The following is a 19455-nucleotide window of genomic DNA, read 5'->3' as shown; positions in this document are numbered from 1 at the left end:
AACATTGTTATTAGATGCTTTTATAATCTCTATATGAAGAGAAGGGGAGTGAGGTTTAGATAGCATAATGCTCATCAGGATTAGTTGAAATACAAACCCAGTGTACTTTTTCCTTCTTAATGGTTCACTATTGTCTCTACACAAGGTAGAAACGAGTCCCTGCCCTCCCAGAACTTAGAGTCTAAATTGGAGAACACTTCCCTCCAGGTAGACTTGGAATCAGTCTCTGGAGAGATGTGGAGAGTCCTCCAGAGAAGGCGTTCCTTCTTTCAGCACATACTCAGGTCGCACCTACTCAGGTGATGGAAGTCGCTTGATGACAGGGACTCCCTTTGTTTTCTCTAATCACACTCATTTCTCCCATCCCCTGCGTCCTTCTCATGTCCTCCTCACAGCCACATTTGCCTTGTCCTACTGCTACACTCTTTCTTCTCTGAGTGTCCCCCCCTTCACACCTGTTCATGCTTTTTTTCTCCCATCTAGACAATTACTACAGTCCCCAGGTGATATGCGATGAAGTTTTGAAGGAAGGAAAACATGGAAGGGAGGTAAAGTTTCACTGCAGATGAAATGAGCTGTTGACACACGGCTTAGTACGCCTAGGGGTTCATCTCTAGCATCTCTGGCATTGGAGGGATTCAGGATTCCAAAAGTACATTCATTGCATTCTGCTGTTGCTAATCTTACTTTTTTCCATGATGAACAACCCAGTTCATTATGTTTTCAGCTCACATTAATCTTCCTTTCTGTGAGTTTGGTAACATTTGGAGTCATTTCCCTCTGTATTTATCCATCTGGGATCTTTAGAAAAGACAAGTTTGCAGAGAGTCATTTGTTGCTCACTGCTGTAAGAGGAATGAATGCTCTCCTTGTTTCTCAGATCCTGAGAGACAGTCCTTGGAAGTCAGGCATGGATCCCCTCCACAAGGCAGAGGACCCCCTTCCTGGGATCCGATGGGGTCCTCAATGTGGGATAGAGCAGCAACGTAACAGCATCGGAAGTTACAGCAATCCCTGGATTCTGTTTGCCCTCATGGAGCAGATGGAATTGGGAAAGAGGGGTAAAGAAAGAATTGTGGAAAGAATTGTGAGATTAATGAGTCAGAGCAAAGTCTTTGGCTTGATTCCTTTCTCTACCACCTGCAAGCTATTTGACCTTGGACAAGTCACATAATCTGTCCAAGATCCACTTGCCTAACCTGTGAGGATGCCTGTCCTCTTTACATGAGAGAGTAGTTTTGAATGTTCACTTATGTTCTCATCTCCATTTTGGGGTAAGTTCATAACTTTGCTCATATCACTAAAGTTTTGCAATTACTTTTGGCCTTTTTCCAACACTAATACATGTGTATATATACGACTAGAAAGAAAAATAAGCTATTGAGGAAGTCTTAGAGCCTAGTATTTCTTTTTTGGAGGGGATTTAAATTTTTGTTTAATTTTAGAACATTTCCCTAGAACAGATTACTTGAAAGAAAATTACAATGTCAAAAGATATATATATAGAGAGAGAGAGATGTATATGTATATAAAATTTAATGTTCTCAATAGATTTTGCCAAATTTCTTTCCAAAACATATTCTCAAAAGATGTGTTAATGAGGATGCTATATTATACTATTCTTATAAGCATATGGATGGTATTTTCAAAAATTATATTGATAGAAGAAAAACATTCATATCTCATTTTATAGTTGCATTTCTTTGGCCGCTAATTACATCATTTTTTTCCAGTTTCATTGACATATAATTTGCATACAGCACTGTATAAGTTTATGGTGCACAGCATAATGATTTGACTTACATATAAGAGGCTCGTATTTCTTAATTCTCTTTCTATACTAAAAAAAAAAAGGCTTGGATGTGTGTGTCATATTTAAAGATCTATTAGAGAGGGGATACATTGTTTAGAAAACAAAGAGAGAATCCTTTGGAAGTTCAGTTAAGGACATCCTTCCGGGTATAATGTAACTTAAGAGGTCAGAAAGGAGGCAACCCTTTTGGAGATTCCATGCTGTAGGTCCTTAGCAACATTTTGTTGTGAAGGTTGGAATGCACTCCTACGTTCCATAGTTCAAGTAAGAGATTTCTTTACAGAAAAGATTCCAAATTGGGCATCCATTCAAAAGCCATGAAAGATATTGTTGTCTATGGTCATTAATTGTAAAATATCGGTATGATTTCTCACTGCTGCCCAAGGGAAGGGCTCGGTTGCCTTGATGCCTCTTGGTTGCAGGAAGAAGCAAAGGGGTAATTAAATCTTATTGCTGTAAAATTCACAAAGGGTTCAGGATGCGGTGAAGGCCAGTAGAAATGAGAGAAATCTGGACTGTCTGCTCTAATTCTGCACAATGAACAACAAGTCAACATCCTTTGGAAATGTCATTTATTGACAGTCCTCTCCCCCGGGACCTGGGATTTGAGCAGGAGACTCCCATTACACAGATAACTCCCAGTGGTGTTGACGGAAATTACCTGCATAACCAACTCTCCTGCCCACATAAAATGCCAGATGCCTGAGAGCATTTTTAATTGCAATGTACCTCCCTTTGCAAAAGAGCTAATTGCATCTGCTTTCCTTTCCTTTAGGTACCCAAGCATGGACCGGAATAATGAAGGGATACGTGTATTAGCTGCAGCCCTTTGAACCACGCAAGAAGGAAATCAACAGTGGGGACAGGGCTGGAAGCGTTACCACACCTGCTTGTTGGAATAAATGAAGAATGGGCTTGTGATTATGCTGACATCCCAGCATGAATCTGGTGGACCTGTGGTTAACTCGTTCCCTCTCCATGTGTCTCCTCCTACAAAGTTTTGTTCTTATGATACTGTGTTTTCATTCCGCCAGTATGTGTCCCAAGGGCTGTCTTTGTTCTTCCTCTGGGGGTTTAAATGTCACCTGCAGCAATGCAAATCTCAAGGAAATACCTAGAGATCTTCCTCCTGAAACAGTCTTACTGTATCTGGACTCCAATCAGATCACATCCATCCCCAATGAGATTTTTAAGGACCTCCATCAACTAAGAGTTCTCAACCTGTCCAAAAATGGCATTGAGTTTATCGATGAGCATGCCTTCAAAGGAGTCGCCGAAACTCTGCAGACCCTGGACTTGTCTGACAACCGGATTCAGAGCGTGCACAAAAACGCTTTCAATAACCTGAAGGCCAGGGCCAGGATTGCCAACAACCCCTGGCACTGCGACTGTACGCTCCAGCAAGTTCTGAGGGGCATGGTGTCCAATCACGAGACAGCCCACAATGTGATCTGCAAGACCTCCGTGCTGGATGAACACGCCGGGAGACCGTTCCTCAACGCTGCCAATGATGCTGACCTTTGTAACCTCCCTAAAAAAACGACTGATTATGCCATGCTGGTCACCATGTTTGGCTGGTTCACCATGGTGATCTCGTATGTGGTGTATTACGTGAGGCAAAATCAGGAAGATGCGCGAAGACACCTTGAATACTTGAAATCCCTGCCGAGCAGGCAAAAGAAAGCCGACGAACCCGACGATATTAGTACAGTGGTGTAGTGTCCGCACTGACTGGCATGGAAAAAGAGATCCGTTTGGGATTGCAGTAGAATAAGTGGTTTACTTCTCTCATCCATTGTAAACATTTGAAACTTTGTATCTCAGTTTCTTTTGAATCCTGCCACTGTTGAACTTTTAACAAACATGACAGCATAAATCATTTTCGTTTCGGTAATCCACCCCTCCGTTGTACTCCTGGTGGTATATTCCTGAGTCAGCTACTTCCCTGAACCTTAGTTCTATCCATCTCAGTATTTAATAATGAAATTTATTTTTTTAATTTGAAACCAAATAAAAGCCTAACTTTGAACCATGAAAAACAGAGTGACTTATTGGTCCCGAAAACAGTACAGTCGTTCCATTGCTTTAAAGAGAAACAGACAACTCTTGTGAACCTAAAGAATGATCACAATGAGAGATGTTATTAAGTTCTATTGTACACTGGGGCGCCATAGCTGAGTTATCAGCCGAGTAAAATACCTGTCAGACTTCAAAATACTAAGCCTTAGCAAACTTAAGTGACAATACATAGCATGGCAACCTGCAGAGGCGTAAATTGGGATGTCTCTAGGTGTTTGCTACCTAAAAGTCGGTGTGTTTAGCAAAACACACTACTTCTACTCTATGCTAGACACATGGGAAAAAAAAAAGGAGCACATATTCTGTCCTCAAGGTTACCTTCTGGTGGACAGAGGTGTGTGACCAACATAGAAATAGCCATGCCAAAAAGGAAGGTCTTAATAATCACGTAGCATCAACTGTGTGCGAGCATGGTGCAAGGCATTTGTATACTATGACTCCAAACCCTGACTCCCAGAGGAGAAAGTGACAACCACCCCATCTGCGAGGAGGAAGCAGTGGGCGAAAGAAGTCCAGTGACCTGCCAAGTAGAAAGTAACAGAACTCAAACTTGAGCCAAGTCTCCCTGACTCCAAAGACTGAGGTCTTCTCATTATGTTCTGACTGGGTTGGCTGCTAGAGGTATAATTTGCATATTAAAAAATGCACCCGTGTTAAGTGTACAGTTCCACATATTTGACAAATGCAAACACCTGTGTATCAAGATAGCCTGTCCCTGATATTGTTCAGAGATAGGAGAAAGCTCATTTGGTGCTTGGAGGAGGGAACTGTGTTTCTTTGGGTTTAAGCTGCAGTTAAGGTCATCCTTGAGACTTGGGTGGGATCTCATCAGATGCTGTAGGTGAGGAAGGTAAAGGAAGCAGAACACAGGGATAAAAGTAGGGAGGTGTGGGGGACGCAGGGTTCTATGTAACAGGAAGCGAGAAAAGGGCTGGGGCCACGGCATGGGGACTCGACCCCAGACTAAGGAATAAAAGTAACTAATACCGTTTATGGAACACTTACTATACAGCAAGCACTTTCTTTGGGTTGTCCTGGTTAATCCTACCATTTACCCTATGAGATAGTCTTCTGTGAATGACGAGTCAGAGACGCAGGAGTTTAAGCAGTTAATTCAGGATGAGGATTATTATAGAGAAGTATTATAAGCTTGTAAGAAGTATTGCAGATATTGAAACCCTGTCCGTCAACTGCAGAACCAGCGGACCTCTTAGCTGCTATACTGTATGCTTAGCAGTCGTAGACTTTTACCACTTCAAGTTGCTGGTTCGCCAGACCTAGAGGTTTGCAGACTCCCAAGTGATGGTTTCATTAAGAAATAATAGCAAAAATAGCCCTTTGAGGGGATTAAGTAGGAAGGAACGATCCTTTGCCATTTCGACGGACATAGCCGTCTCCAGCTCATATGAGGTTACCTTTGGGCCTTCAGGAATCACACTTCTGCCCTTGGAAAGCACCATGGTTTCTATCCATAACAATAGTGTCTTGAAAAGTTTAGCAGTGTGAACCCTGAGGATCAGCCAGCCCAAGATTTGCCATCTGACATTCAGAGCACACGGCTGGGCTCGTGGCATGCACCTCACGGCCACCGGCTTTTCATGCCTGCGTTAGCCTTACTAAAAAGTATGAGGTCTCGTGTAGAAGCCTGAGATGTGAAATTCAGGATGTGGGCCCTAGAACTCCTGCATCCCCGCGAGGAGGAAGCCACGTTGTCTGCCTGTGCTAACTGGATTTGAACGCCTTTCAGCAACACTGGAGCTTTGCTGAAGATTTAACACCCCCTGGAGGACAACCTTATAATATATCTCTGTGAGTATTACCATGGAAAGATGACTAACAGAATACGCTTTCTTTTCTCCCTAAAGAGTAGAAAAATCAAGGCTTTGCTAAGATAACCTTTAAAATAGTCAATAAATTAATTGTGTTTATCCGAGTGTGTGAAACACATTCATTTTAGAAAATCTTTCATAAATCCCAAAATCCATTTCAGATTGCTTCTTCCAAAATAATCTGTATATTCTTAGGAATAAGAACTTATTTTCCTACTGCCCAATTACATTAGTCGAGTGAAAGTACCTGTCAAGGGAAGAAAACCTCTGAAATGTGTTGACGTATAGTCCTGGTCTTGTCCAGATGTGGCCAAGTTCAATGCCCACATTTTAGTTTGTAATTCTCCACATACGTAGAGTTAAAAGCACATCCTAGGTTAAACCCTTTCCCTGCCTGTATATTTCCAGTTAACAGTGCCATAAGTGCAAGTGCTTAAAAAAACCTAATGTTTTAAATTGCCATGAATTGGAATATATAAACCATTGGAGGAGAAAATTAATTCTTCTTTTTTTACACAAATAACAGGCTACAGGACCCCTTCAGGGCCAAAACTGAAAGGAAATACTCTTCCCATCAGCCTATAGGAATGATGCCAGGGTGTGGAAAGAGCTTGCTGAAGCTCACGGCTGGCTATATAGAAAAAGGCCCAATGTGCACACTCTGGTTTTGATCCCAACATGCTCTTTAATTTCCAAACCCTTGCACATGTTTACGTTACATGGAGAGCAACTTATTTTAGAGCTGTAAGGTTTTTGAAACGAACTATTATCTGAGGCACATGGCATCTTCCCTTCTAAATATTCTACGTAACAGCTTCTTTGCTCAGCTCTCTCCTTTGGCATCACTCTTTTAACTTCAACCTTTATTTATTTATTTATTTTAATTTTTATTTTATTTTGGAGTGTAGTTGATTAACAATGTTGTGTTAGTTTCAGGTGTACAGCAAATTGATTCAGTTATACATATATAAGCATCTGTATACGCAACAAAATGCACTGAGGAAAAAAGGAGAGATTTGAGTTACACAGTTTTACAATGTACAGGGTTGGGAACAACTCAGATCAAGTCAGAAAATTTACTTTCTATCATTAAATGTCTGGAGTTTGTTGAATGAATGGACACTCTCTCCAAACCAAATTTCTTCCCAGAATTTAACTTAAACTAAGGGAGTTATAACGTGAAGCTTTTCCTGAGGAGCTTGGTTGGAGTACTGGAAGTTTGTTTGTTATGCAGGAAATACTTTTATTTCTCTCTTGCATCTGCCGGAGGAATGGGTTGACGACGCACAGGCCTTCATAGATCTGTCAAAGCTCATCTTGCCCGGGCTTAGAGACTCCCTTCCGTATGATCTTGGTCAGTCAGAGGGGGCCACCTAAAGGCTATCACAGCATCAATGCAGCCAGCAGAGGCGACAGATCTCTTGCCTCTATCCCCCAAACCCACTAGGCTTCTGCCTTTCCCATCTTGAAGTTCCTGGAAACTCCCACTGCGTGTCGTGGGATCGTCGTTCAAGCCCAGATGAGAGGGTAGCCAATTTTTGCATTTCTGGAAGATACCTGGCAGAAGTGGTCAGAATGAATTGTCAGGAGTGGTAGGATGATCGCGGATGAAGAGCCCAGGTATTTATTGCACCAGATCCAGGTAGAACACGCTGATGAATTGGGCAGAGATGTGGCAGTGGAGATGGAGTTTCAGTGACTTGGAGAGACGTTAGGGAGATGATCGTGGTCACCGTCGTCATGGTCACTATCGTCATCATAGTTGTTACTGCTGGGGTCGTGCTCCAATCCTAAAGTCGAATGATTATACATGAAAATAATGGAATCAATGAAGAGGCCTCAGAAAACCAGCCTAATTATCCTAGCCGGGCCACATGATTTCACTGTCACGTTCAACCTGATGTAGCCAAAAATAGGTTTGATTTCAACTGCATCACAGATTTAATGGTCTTACATTTTTCCTGTTTGTCATAAAAGGATGAAGTTCATTTCGTTTGAAGACCTCTTTTAATGAAGGCTTTAAATCAAGAGCTGTAACTGCTTGTCACCTTGCAGGGAGATGACTGAGCTCTGGCTAACGCAGTTTATTAAATTCCTTGTCTAACAAACACTTGACCTGAGAGCTGCAACCAGCTGGAATCTCTGTCTTTTTAGCTCCTACCACACACGTGGGGACCTGCTTCTTGGGAGACCTGGGCAACCTCGGTATTTCATTCAGGACAGTAGAGTATGAGATGCCTATACCTTCACCTCACCCACGCCACTCAAATGGCATCTCATGGAGTCAAAAAGGCCAATAAAAAAATGTTCTATTATAAAGGTAAACCTAGTTGCCAAAAAATAAGATTAACTGCAACGTTTTTGAGACTCAATATAAGAATATTGTCCCTGGGACCCTTTTGTGTTGCAGAAATTTAACATTTACCATAAGGTAATGGAAATTTATCACTGTCAGCTAATAACATTTATTAAACAACTACTATGTGCTAGGTATCATGCTGAGCACTTCCTGGCCTTCCTTGGTTACTCTTCAGAGCAAACTTCTGAAGTAAATACTATTTTTTAAAATTAATTAATTTATTTATGGCTGCATTGGGTCTTCGTTGCTGCGTGCAGGCTTTCTCTAGTTGCAGTGAGCAGGGGCACCGTTACGGTGCGTGGGTTTCTCATTGCGGTGGCTTCTCTTGTTGCAGAGCAGGGGCTCTAGATGCGGGCTCAGTAGTTGTGTCACATGGGCTCAGTAGTTGTGACACATGGGCTTAGTTGTTCCAAGGCATGTGGGATCTTCCGGGACCAGGGCTCAAACTCGTGTCCCCTGCATTGGCAGGCGGATTCTTAACCACTGCGCCACCAGGGAAGTCCCTGAAGTAGAAACTATTATGGTTCACATAATAGTTCACAACAGCAGCATGGAGAGAGCAATTAACACACTGAGGCCACGACTTCTCCAAGGTACAGCAGGGATTTCAGTACCATGATCGGACTCCAGCGGCAGCCTCACATTACTGCTCCCTGCCAGGCGAACATGTGTCTCCATGTTTGTCATCCTCATGATAATTAACACGTGGGTTCATTCTTTTAAGCCTGAGAACCTTATATATAATTATTATCCTCATTCTCTACATAAGGATTTATACCCAACAGCCTTTAGTGACTCACCAGGTCCCACGATTGAGTTAGGCAGAATAGGAACCATAACCGCAGTCTTCTCATACACAGAGGGCTAGGCTGCCTCTTCTTGTATCAGTATACGTCATTCCAAGCCTGTGTTGTCACTCTTGAAATTAGCTACCGCCTGTCATGGGGAGGCCTAGCTGGACATTTTGTGAATTAAGTGACATTGGACTTTATCCAAGTTAACAATTTGTATGTCTTAACCAAGCTGCCAGGATTTAATAACTCTTGTCCATCATAAGGAACAGACTATACAATTTAATAACTACAGGAATATTTGATTTTCACCTATATTACAGTACGTGTCAGTACTGAGAAACTGCCAACCATTCTGAGAGTTGACAGCTGGAGTTAAGGTAAAAGGTCTTAAGATAATAAATTACAGTGTATTACATTGTGGGTACGTGCTGAATCCCAATTTATTAATGTTCCAATTGCTCTTCTCCATGACAGATTGGGTGCTGTTAGACATAACACACACTCTTTTCCTTGGGAAAGTATGTAGTAAATTTAGTTTCTCATTTTTCCTAAGCAGGAGAGATATCGTCAAAACACAACTTAGTGATCCATCTAAAAAAAATCGAAAGTAAAAAAAATAAGCATTTTGGGGGATGAAGCAGTCCCTGTATGATTTTAGTCTTCCTTTTCCTGGAGTTTTAGCTCTGCCTAAACTAAATGACACTTTGAAGTGGCCTTTCATATACATAATATATTATTCAGAAGGCCCAATTTAAAAAACCAATAGGAAGAAAACAAATACTCCTGTGGTACATCGGACCATGCTACCGTCACATCTCATCTGTGGCCATGTGACCAGCACTACCTCTTTCTGGAAAGAATGAACAGTGTGCTGATTTAGTCTAGGCCTTAAAAGACATCAAATACTTGCACTCACCCTCCTGTGCTCTGGCTACTCATCATGAGAAAAACATGTGTCAGGTAGCCACTGGCCCAAAGAAGATGAAGCAGACTCCCTAAACTTCCTGAAGCAGATCTTCCAGTAGCTTAAAGCAGAGTCACCCCTGCTGACTGTCAGAACTAAAAGCACGAGAAATACATGTTTCCTCCTTGTCTTAATCTGTTCAGCCTGCTGTAACAGAACACCGTGGACAGGTTGCCTTAAAAAACAAACACAGTTTGTTATTCCTCACAGTTCTGGACTCCAGGAAGTCCAAGATCAAGGTGCTGACAGAGTCAGTGTTTGGTGGGAACCCACTTCATGGTTCACAGATGGCCATCCTCTCGTGGTATCCTCACATAGCAGAGAGCAGAGAGAAGCAGGACCTTTCAGGATTCTTATAACAGCACTAATCCCATTCGTGAGGGCTTGGCCCTCGTGATGTCATCTGATCCTATGTCCCAAAGGCCCCACCTCTTGATACCATCACATTGGGGGTTAGGGTTTCTACATATGGATTTTAAGGGGACACGATTCAGTCCATAACTCTCCTTTAAGGCACAGATTTTTGGGTTGTTTGCTATGAGGTATTATGTCACTATAGCTGACTACTACAAACCCTAAGAAACAATCCTAAAAGTACACCAATAGGGATGAGCAAAAACCTGCCCTAAAGGAATCTGCCTACTGCTATAAGTGAATGGTCCCCAGGATCAGTGGGGAGAAATAGGTCAGTTCTACTGTATTCTAAGACTGGAGGACACACTTCATTTCAAGGGGAAATAAACTATGCGTGTGTTGTGCATAGAAAAAAGCCATGCCCTTACTTTGTAAAATTCTTTGGGCAAACCTTTCATCAATATCAAAATGTCACTCTACTGTGTTCAATCTGATTCTCATGTAAAAAGCAAATAACTGTAGGTATGAATATCAGTAAATATTTAGCTCATTTCCAAAATTCACCATAGATAAAGTTGATTAGAATCATTCCAAGTCACGTGTCTACATTTTAAAGTGTCTCCCTGAGATTGGCCTGCAAACTTCATAAAACTCAGAGGACACTGAACCCATGGGGAATGGAGTGGAGGTTTTATAAGATAATTAGCACTTTGCTTAAGGACCAAGGTATTCACTGTATCCAAAGGCTTCCCATCATTGGGGCTGCAGCTCCCTGAGAAGACATTATGTACATGGCAGAAGCATCAAGGATCTCCCCTTCACTTTCTCGTTCACATCATGGTGTCAAAATGTGTTCTTGGTTGGAAGTATGGCCTGGTATTCCTTATTAGCAAAGAATCCCTCAAAGCTGTATCACTGTATATATCACAGCCGTAGTGTAATATCCAGCTTTGAAGCTTGGATTTTCCATTTCCTGAGAAGTCACCTGAGGTGACTTAAATTCTATGAACTTCAGTTCTTTACTGTAAACTAAGAAGAAATAAGAGTAACTACAGGAGTTATTATGTAGGTTAAATGAGATATTGTGTGTCAAGCTATAATACTGAGGTATAAGACCTAAGAATAAGTAAATTTCAATATTATGTGCTGCTTTGACAGCTGGTGAAATTGGGACGGGCATGAATGGCTTAACTACTCATTCCCCTCCCCACCACTCTGCTCCCATGGATGAGTTCCCCAGGCCAAACAACTCTCCTTATCTCGGGAGCCTGTCACGGTCCTTGCTTACCCCTGAATAGCAGGCTTCAGTTTCCTGCCAGCCCACAGAATTATTCCTACAAGCCAATCACTTCTTCCTGTGGGAAGCAGGGGTTCCCCACCTTCTTGGTGATAACAGCCAGGGTTCTTGGCCTCCTTAATCGATAGAAATTGATGAGGCCAGCTGAGAAATTCAGGCAGGCTTTATTGGGGCCCCTGCTTCAGCAGGAGGGAGTGAGAACAAGTAACAGGTTCCCTTGCTCACTCCCCAAGGGGAGTGAGCTGATTCCTTATATGGGGTGAGAGTAGCGGCGGGTCCAGGTGTCAGGTGGGAGGTGTGGCTTAGGTGGTCTGCCCGCCCCCTTTGGTGGTGCTGAGTGCAGGGGGCATGCGCAGTGCCCTGCTTTTGCTCCAGTCTCCTCAGAAGTGGCAGTTGGTCTTTTTGTATCTTGTGCATAATTTGCCCCAGCTGTGCATGCATGCAGTTAGTTTTAGTCCCTCATAGTTTCTTTGTATTTTGTTGCTGGAGAAGTTTGCCCGGGTGCAAGCACTGCAGCCAAGAGGCCCAGGTCCCAGGTCCCGGCATGTCTCACTGGTACTACAAAACCTGCCTCCACAGCCCTTGTCTGTTTACTCTGTTCTTAGTGCAACCCCTATTTAACTCTGCACACATGCAGTGTTCTCCTCCCTGGGCTGTGAGTACATGTGACTAATAAATATATGTCAACCTGATCTGCCCATTGTTGGATGTCTTCTGTTTGGCTATCCCTACAAGGTAGGAATTTCTCTCCACAATGTGATAAAGAGGAGACAATGAAAACAAATACCTAGCACACTGCAAGTAATAAATGGTAAATAATGTCATAGTTTTTGAGAAAAAGAAACCCTAGAATTGCTCTCAGCCTCTTAGAAACCCCTTTAATAAAGTTGCCCTTCTCTAAGACATAGAGGTGCTCATCCTCTATCTGTCATTACCCAGAGCTGACATTTGAATACTGGGGCCAAAGGAGAGGAGTGAGCACCACATTTGGGGAGAAATCAAGGTGCCTGCATGATTGATTCCTCCTCGACGTGACCCATAATGTAAAGGACACAGGAATGAAAAGTCAGATTCCATCCATGATAATTATCTCAACATTTCTAGGGCGTCTTGCCCCACTGTGATCTGATAGGACCACACCCACATGCCAGGTTGTGTCTCAGCGTCCTGACACCTTCCTGCTCTGTGAGCCTGAACTTATACCCCCAGCGAGCTTGAGTGTAAAGAGTTCTTAGAGGACAGAAGTGGAGATGGTACATCTCCTGTTGCTGGTTGCTACAGCTCCCTAAGGGATACTTCTTCCTGAAGTTTCAACCATTCTACTAAATAAGATGTAGGGACTGTGCTGTCTCCTGTTGCCTTCACTGTACTTAGAGGGATGCCTCACATTCAGAGGACTCTCCACAAACATGTGTTGAATGAGTTATTGATTCAATGCAAAAGTCAACTGAATTTGCCGTGTACCTAACACGCTGTAAGAGTATGAGAATTATGAAACAGGGTCCCTAAACTTCAGGAGACTACAGTCAATGTGAAGAGACAGTAACTGGGAAGGAAGAGCTGGTGATGGCTCCTTGAAGAAGGTGGGGATTAGACTGAGTCTGAAAGGGGAAGGAGAGGAAAGCAAGGAGTCAGCCAGGAGTGAGGAGGGTGAACTGACTCCTGTGCTATCTCATTGGAGGCTGGCCTCCACATTTCTTGCACCCTGTTTCCAGAAGAAGGAAGCAAAAATGTGGCTGAATGGGTCTATGTTGTCATGCAGGAAATGCTTGTGTGCCTTTAAAACAAATTGTCATACTCAAAGAATGTAAATTAAATCAAAGGATTCTTGCAGAAAGAAAGAGACAGCAATTTTTTCCCATTTAACTTTCTTTTGAACAGAAACATTATCAATTTTCATTGTTCTCAGCCATGGAATTTACTGTACCCAGTGTACTACTAAAATATCATTGATATGATGTACATGAATTCCAGCCCCAGGATAAACTCATGGAAAGTGTCAATTCTCCCTTGATGTTTTTTTTTTTCATTATGTACGGAATAAAAAGGGAGCCATGGTGTAATGAAGGCTTGACAAATATCTGTGACATAAAATATGATCACTAGAAGAAAATAATGGTACCTTTCAAACTTTCCCCCCCAAATCCCATTATAGAAATAGGAAACCAGGAGTCATGCTTTTAGGAAAAGAATTGAAGCCAAATTCTTTCTCTCCTACTCTGGGAGTGTGGTTCTATGTCAAAATATTAGGATTAGAAGTTGAAATATAGTCTCAAAAGCCTGGATTAATGGACAAGATCATATTACCAACCTAAAAAGAACTGCTAAATTTCAAAATAAAATAGTTACATTTTGAGATTTTATCCCAACTCTATTGTAGATAGGAAAGATATAGGCCATTTACTGATATTTTTAAAACGTTTTATGGCTGATATAAATAGCTTCTGAGTATCAATGTTTAACATGCACAGACATACATACACAGAGTTCCTCAGTTATTATTTTGGAATAGAGGTTTCATTTTTAAGCCAGACTGACAATGTTATCTGTTTATGTCTGATGTGTTTGTGTCTCAGTATCTCACAATTTCCAGATAATCTGAAGCATGTAATTCCTTCCTTTAGTTAGAAACTCTAGATGACTAACATTCTGTGGTGTTGACTGAGCCTCTTCCAGGGTTTAGGGATTTGTGATTTGGGTTTAGAAAGTCTCATTGTCATGGTAACTTGGGATGCTTTTCAATAGAACTCAGGGAAAGTGGTAAATGGTTTCTTAGGAATTATAAGTCAAGCTATTAGTTCATAAGAAAGAAAGTCAAAGTTAATATGAGGAACAGTTGTGGGTTTTTTGTTTGGTTGGCTTTTTGGGTTTGGTTTTGTTTTGTTTCATGTTGTCCGGACTTGAGGATCCAGGAAGGAAATTAAACTTTGCAGTCATGTGGTGTGTTTGAATTTAGATACTCCTGGAGAGAACCATCCATTTCTTGGAGAAGAACAACCTTCTCATTCTTTCCCTCCCCACTTCTGTACTTCCCCACCCTGAATGCATGGGAGCTGAGATCAACCTCTTTGCGGTGTGAGTCTTGGACACCAAGACCAGAGCAATAGCAACTAGGCAGAGGAGAAAAAGGACTGACAACCAATGTCCAAATTATAAAGATTATAAAACTTACAGGACACTAGGAGAGAGAGATGTGGGGAGAAGGGATAAATTAGGAGCTAGGATTAACATACACACGCTACTATATATAAAATAGATAACCAACAAGGACCTACTGTATAGCACAGGGAACTGTACTCAATATTTGGTAATAACATAAATGGGAGAGGAATCTGAAAAAGAATGAATATGTCTATGTGTATAACTGAATCACTTTGCTGTACACCTGAAACTAACACAATATTGTTAATCAACTATACCTCAATAAAATAAAATTTTTTAAAAAGGAGAGAGAGATGGAGACTAAGATTTCCTCATGTTCTTGGTAAATCTGGTGGTTCCCAAAAGAAAAAAATGGACAACGGGGACATGAATGAAAAAGTGTAGGAAAAGTTTAGGGGAAAACGTTTAGGAAGTGGGAAGAAAAAAGCAAACAAGTAACAAGGGGGTCCATGGCTGCCACCTCCTTTCTGAGGCTTACAGGGTATTAGCTATTTCATGTGCATTTCCCAGAAGTGGGTGTAGGATGGGTTGCCATACCCTCCATCCTCTTACCTCAGCTCTCTACTCCTTTGGGGTGGTCCCACAAACCCCCTCAGTTAAGGACTTTTTAAAGGCCTCTTTGGGATCTACTGAGTGGAGAAGCTATTCCCTTCCTTCCTGATCCCTGGTGAGTAGATGTAGCTCCCTAGACACAACATGGGAAAGGAAGGAGCTTCTATCTGAAACCAACTACCTGGTGTGAAACACACAAAGGCTGAGTCCCTACAAGCTGCCAGCTTCTCCTCACACAGATCGTAGCTAGAGAGCCTAAGTGAGAGCAGAAAAACAGGAGTGAGACAGGGCTTCTTCTTCGGTTAATATTCCAGTTATGTTCTGCAGTTACAGAACTGACTGTATAGATATGAGACAGTCAATAGAAGAAAGAAATCTGGGCATGATGTATAGGATGACCAACAAGTCAAATAGCTGGTGGGAACCACACCTGGCAGCCAATGCCTTCCATCAGGCCTCATGAACTGAGCGCCCAACTTACTCCAGATGGAGACAAAGTCTCTGTAGCAGTTTCTTCATTCGAGTCTGTCATGTCGTCAGTCCCTGTGAAAATTTAGCAGGGGATGGAGATCGGTAAGAGGGAGGCAGTGAGGAGTGACTAGGGCAAGTGATGTGAGCTCTATGGTCTTTAGAATCTGGTCCAGGGAGGCCCTGTCTTGGCTGCAGTCACCTGGGAGGACATTAAAGTCCTGGTGTTCATGCCTGGACCGAGTAGCTCAGCATCTTCACGGGTGGGACCCAGGCATCAGTATTTTTGAAGGTCCCCAGGTGATTCCAACATGCAGCCAAGATCGTGAATCACAGCACTTGTACATTTTCATGTAAGGAATCTACCAGGAAGCACAGATTCAATCCCTCAGCAGCTTAGGAGTTTTGGGCACCCCCTGTGGTAATGTGTAGGTCTACAGAAACTATGCTGTGGGTGACAGTGGTTCTCAAACTTTGCTGCACATGGGGGAGACTTCTTTTTTAAAAAAGTCTACTGGCCAGGTCACAGACCAAACAAATTAAGTCAGAATTGTATAGGGGCAGAACACAGGTATCAGTATTTTTTAAGTTTCCTGGGTTATTCCAGGTCCCATTTCTATGGCTTAATTTCTTCTCAGTTTTATAGGCAGGGAAATCACTGGTGGATGTTGATAGCATCAAGACTCGGGTTCAGCAGGTCTGGGCTGGAGCTCATGCTTCTGCATTTCTCCCAAGGTCCCAGGTGATGCTGACGCTTCTGGTCCATGGACAACACTTGGCTTTGGTCTATTTTCTTGTCAGTAAGACACGAGGGGCACATGTACAAGTCAGCAGCTGCCTTGGGAGTTTCAGAGAAGCCCCTGTGTTCTTGCCAGTGATGAGAGGGAGAGAGGGAGAAGAAAAAACCCCAAAGTCATCATTTCACAACATATACATTACCATATACAATATTATGTTTTATACTTTAAACAATTATAAAGTTATATGTCAATTATATCTCAATAAAAATGGGAAAAAAATCATGGCCTCTCTCAATACCACATTCTTTCATAACCAAGTCTAAATCCCCTGCTCACAGGAGAGAAAATGTACTCAGAATTTTGTGGTCTGTGGGTCCTCATGACTTTTCTGCATTAGGTCTCACTTTTGCTAGTTATGCTGTGGCTAATAGAGCAACTTTCTACCTTTACATGACCATGCAACTCCAAGAAGTGAGTTTGGAACTCACCTTTAAGAAGGTGTTGTTTGTAGGTTCACATGGAAAACATAAGGAAAAGGCAGGATTCCCAAGAGTGGGGATGTGGCTAATAAAATGAAAGACAACGCAGGGTTCTCCAGCTATCAAATCTCTCCAGGAACACACTGCAATATAACCTGTGTCAGGTCCTCCTTCCTTCAGTGGAATGGTGGGAAAAGGGACACCATGAAGTAGCTAGCACACAATTGTCCAGCCATTGAAAAGTGTTCAAGAATTCGGAAGCAAAAGACACAGTCCATTAGATCAAATCTAAAATGTTAAACTGTAATGTAATAAATGGAATATTCCACACCTTAGGTCCAAGAAATCAATAACCCAAGTTTTGGTTGAGGAGATCTGAAATAATAGGACTAATGAATATAAAATATGTGCACATTTTAGCTGAAATGCAAGTGCAAATTAAGTCAATAGAGTAAGGTTGCTGTTATTTATTCATTCAATTATTCAGAAAAAATCTAGGTCAAGTCCAGTGTTAAACCCTGTGCATACAGAAAATCAAACAGGATCTCTGTCCTTCATCTATTCATAATCTAGCCATGAGAAATGAAGTACAGAGTCTTGAGGCAAAGCCATATGTGCTCACTTCTTCTCTTCACAAGGAGCATGTTTGTTTCTGGAACAAATGCCTTAAGAGGAACCTTGACAAAACCCCGTATCTTTAGGAGGCTGTCATTAGAACCACAAATCTACACATACAATGATGTTTGAAAAACAGGGGTAATTTTGCTATGATTTTCAAATATGGGAAGAGTGATTATTCAGAAGTGGGTTGGAACTTATTTCCTCAAGCTCTCTGGAAAGTCAGCTCAGCGCCAGGGGTGATACTTACTGGGAGGCAGGTCTGGCTCAGAAAAGAGCGGGACCGGAGGGGACTCACAGCTCAGAGATCCCCGCACACACACTGAGTGTCGCTATGCAGAGCAAGTCCCTCATCCTCCCGGGGGTCTTCACGTGGGCAGTAGGTGACACTTTGTCAGGGGAGAGCTAGGAAGATCATGGCTGTGGGTAGGAGCAGAGGATGACAGACTCAGGGGAACTTCCAAATCTGAACACTCATGTGTGCGTTACAGGCTACATGGTCATTATCTTGTCTATGATGAAAAGAATAATTTTAAGGTGACTCCGGATTTCTCAGACCCTCTTTTCTTTGTAAAACCACACATCTAAATGGAGTCAGGGGCTGAATGTGCTCATCTAGAGACTGGGGTACAATTGACAGGAGTCACCCAGAGCCTTGGAGGTAAAACGTCCCAGGGGACATTCAGAGAAACTGATGGGAAAGGATCTCACAATCACAACCTAGGAATAAAAGGGAAGATTGAAGAAAGAAGTGGGCACTGAAAAATAAACTACAAGAGGCAAAAATAAAGCCTTGGAAACATGATCAGTACCTCTCCCCCTCACCCCCCCAGTCAGTAGACTGGAAGAGGAGATGTGTAGAGGATGGATTTGGGCAAATTACTTTGGATCGGACTGGACATCTTTACATGTGACCAGCCATGTGACTAAGATGCCCGCTGGTACTGAAGAACAAGACACGTTGCCTTAGCCCAGACCCTGGGACCAGCAGCTGGGCTTCGTGTCCATTAAAAGGTGACCAAGGTGAACTGGTTTTCTTATGGTCCTTCCAGCGCATGGCAGGAGTTCCCTCCTTTAGTTACTCACAGGCTTGGTGAATCTCCACCAGATAACTAGGGCTGATAACTAGAGCACACACCCTCCCAGTGTGCTCCAGAGTGGCCAGTACTTAGTGCTGGCCTGGGTGGGAAAGGAGAATCAAGTTGTCTCATATTTCTAAAAATAGCATCTTTGAAAGGATTTTAAACTTTAACATCCTTTGTGTCATTTTCACGCTTCACTCATTCTGTCCAAGTGAAGCTCAGCTTGAATTTCCTAACGATATCTTAGTTAGTTCTCATAACTATTACATGTTAGTTCTCATAACTATTACATGTGGGTCTCTAGTGATGCTATGACCCATTTGTAAAAAGTTAGTTTCCTTGAAATTACTGTAAAACTATTCTGGAAACAGTATTATTTTCATTAGAATTAATAATGAATCCCTCACCCAATCCACCAGACTTTTTGTTTTTTTTATTCTCACTGTAGCTCAGTTCTCACTGTAGAGAACTACAGTGGCTGAGTCACTCAACCCAATGGCTGAGTCCCAGCCATTGAATTCTGCTCCTTAAGTCACCAATGGACAAACTTTATTTGATCATTCTAGGATTGGGGTTTAAACATTAGGTTTAATTTTTAAAAATCAGGATGAAATGACAAACCATTTCTTGACTCAGCGAGTTGACTGCGGATAATTCACTTGCAAACCCTTCTGTTAGGGGCAGATTTGCAAACCTCAATCAACACAAAGGGAACCTTTCATAAAAGCTTTTCTCTGCCACAATGTTTTGCTACCTTATTCTCAAAAAGCAAGCCTTCTGTGAAGCTGCCTAACACACTACATGATTTAAAGTGTTTTTTATCTCACTTAAAATATTGCCGCACTAAAAAGTAAGATCAAGGAAT

The 19455-nt window shown here is 42.2% G+C and overlaps 1 protein-coding gene across 5 annotated transcripts in view; it reads left to right on the top strand.

Annotated features, from left to right (window-relative positions):
* LRRC3B (leucine rich repeat containing 3B) overlaps window positions 1-3871 on the top strand; it is a 95857-nt gene extending 91986 nt beyond the window's left edge. For 4 of the 5 annotated variants that reach the window (XM_060149099.1, XM_060149098.1, XM_060149100.1 and 1 more), the window contains one exon: window positions 2589-3871. In XM_060149099.1, the coding sequence (XP_060005082.1) occupies window positions 2753-3532 (780 nt within the window). In that variant the 5' untranslated portion in view covers window positions 2589-2752 and the 3' untranslated portion in view covers window positions 3533-3871. Of the gene's footprint in view, window positions 1-533; window positions 549-2588 lie in introns of those variants that run through there. The other variant, XM_060149102.1, reaches the window with a different exon arrangement.
* The last annotated feature ends 15584 nt before the right edge of the window (window positions 3872-19455 follow it).

Source organism: Lagenorhynchus albirostris, chromosome 5 (genome assembly GCF_949774975.1).
Source record: "Lagenorhynchus albirostris chromosome 5, mLagAlb1.1, whole genome shotgun sequence".
Lineage (NCBI taxonomy): Eukaryota > Metazoa > Chordata > Mammalia > Artiodactyla > Delphinidae > Lagenorhynchus > Lagenorhynchus albirostris.
Note: the sequence above shows the minus strand (reverse complement) of the source record. Positions and strands in the feature narration are given on the sequence as shown.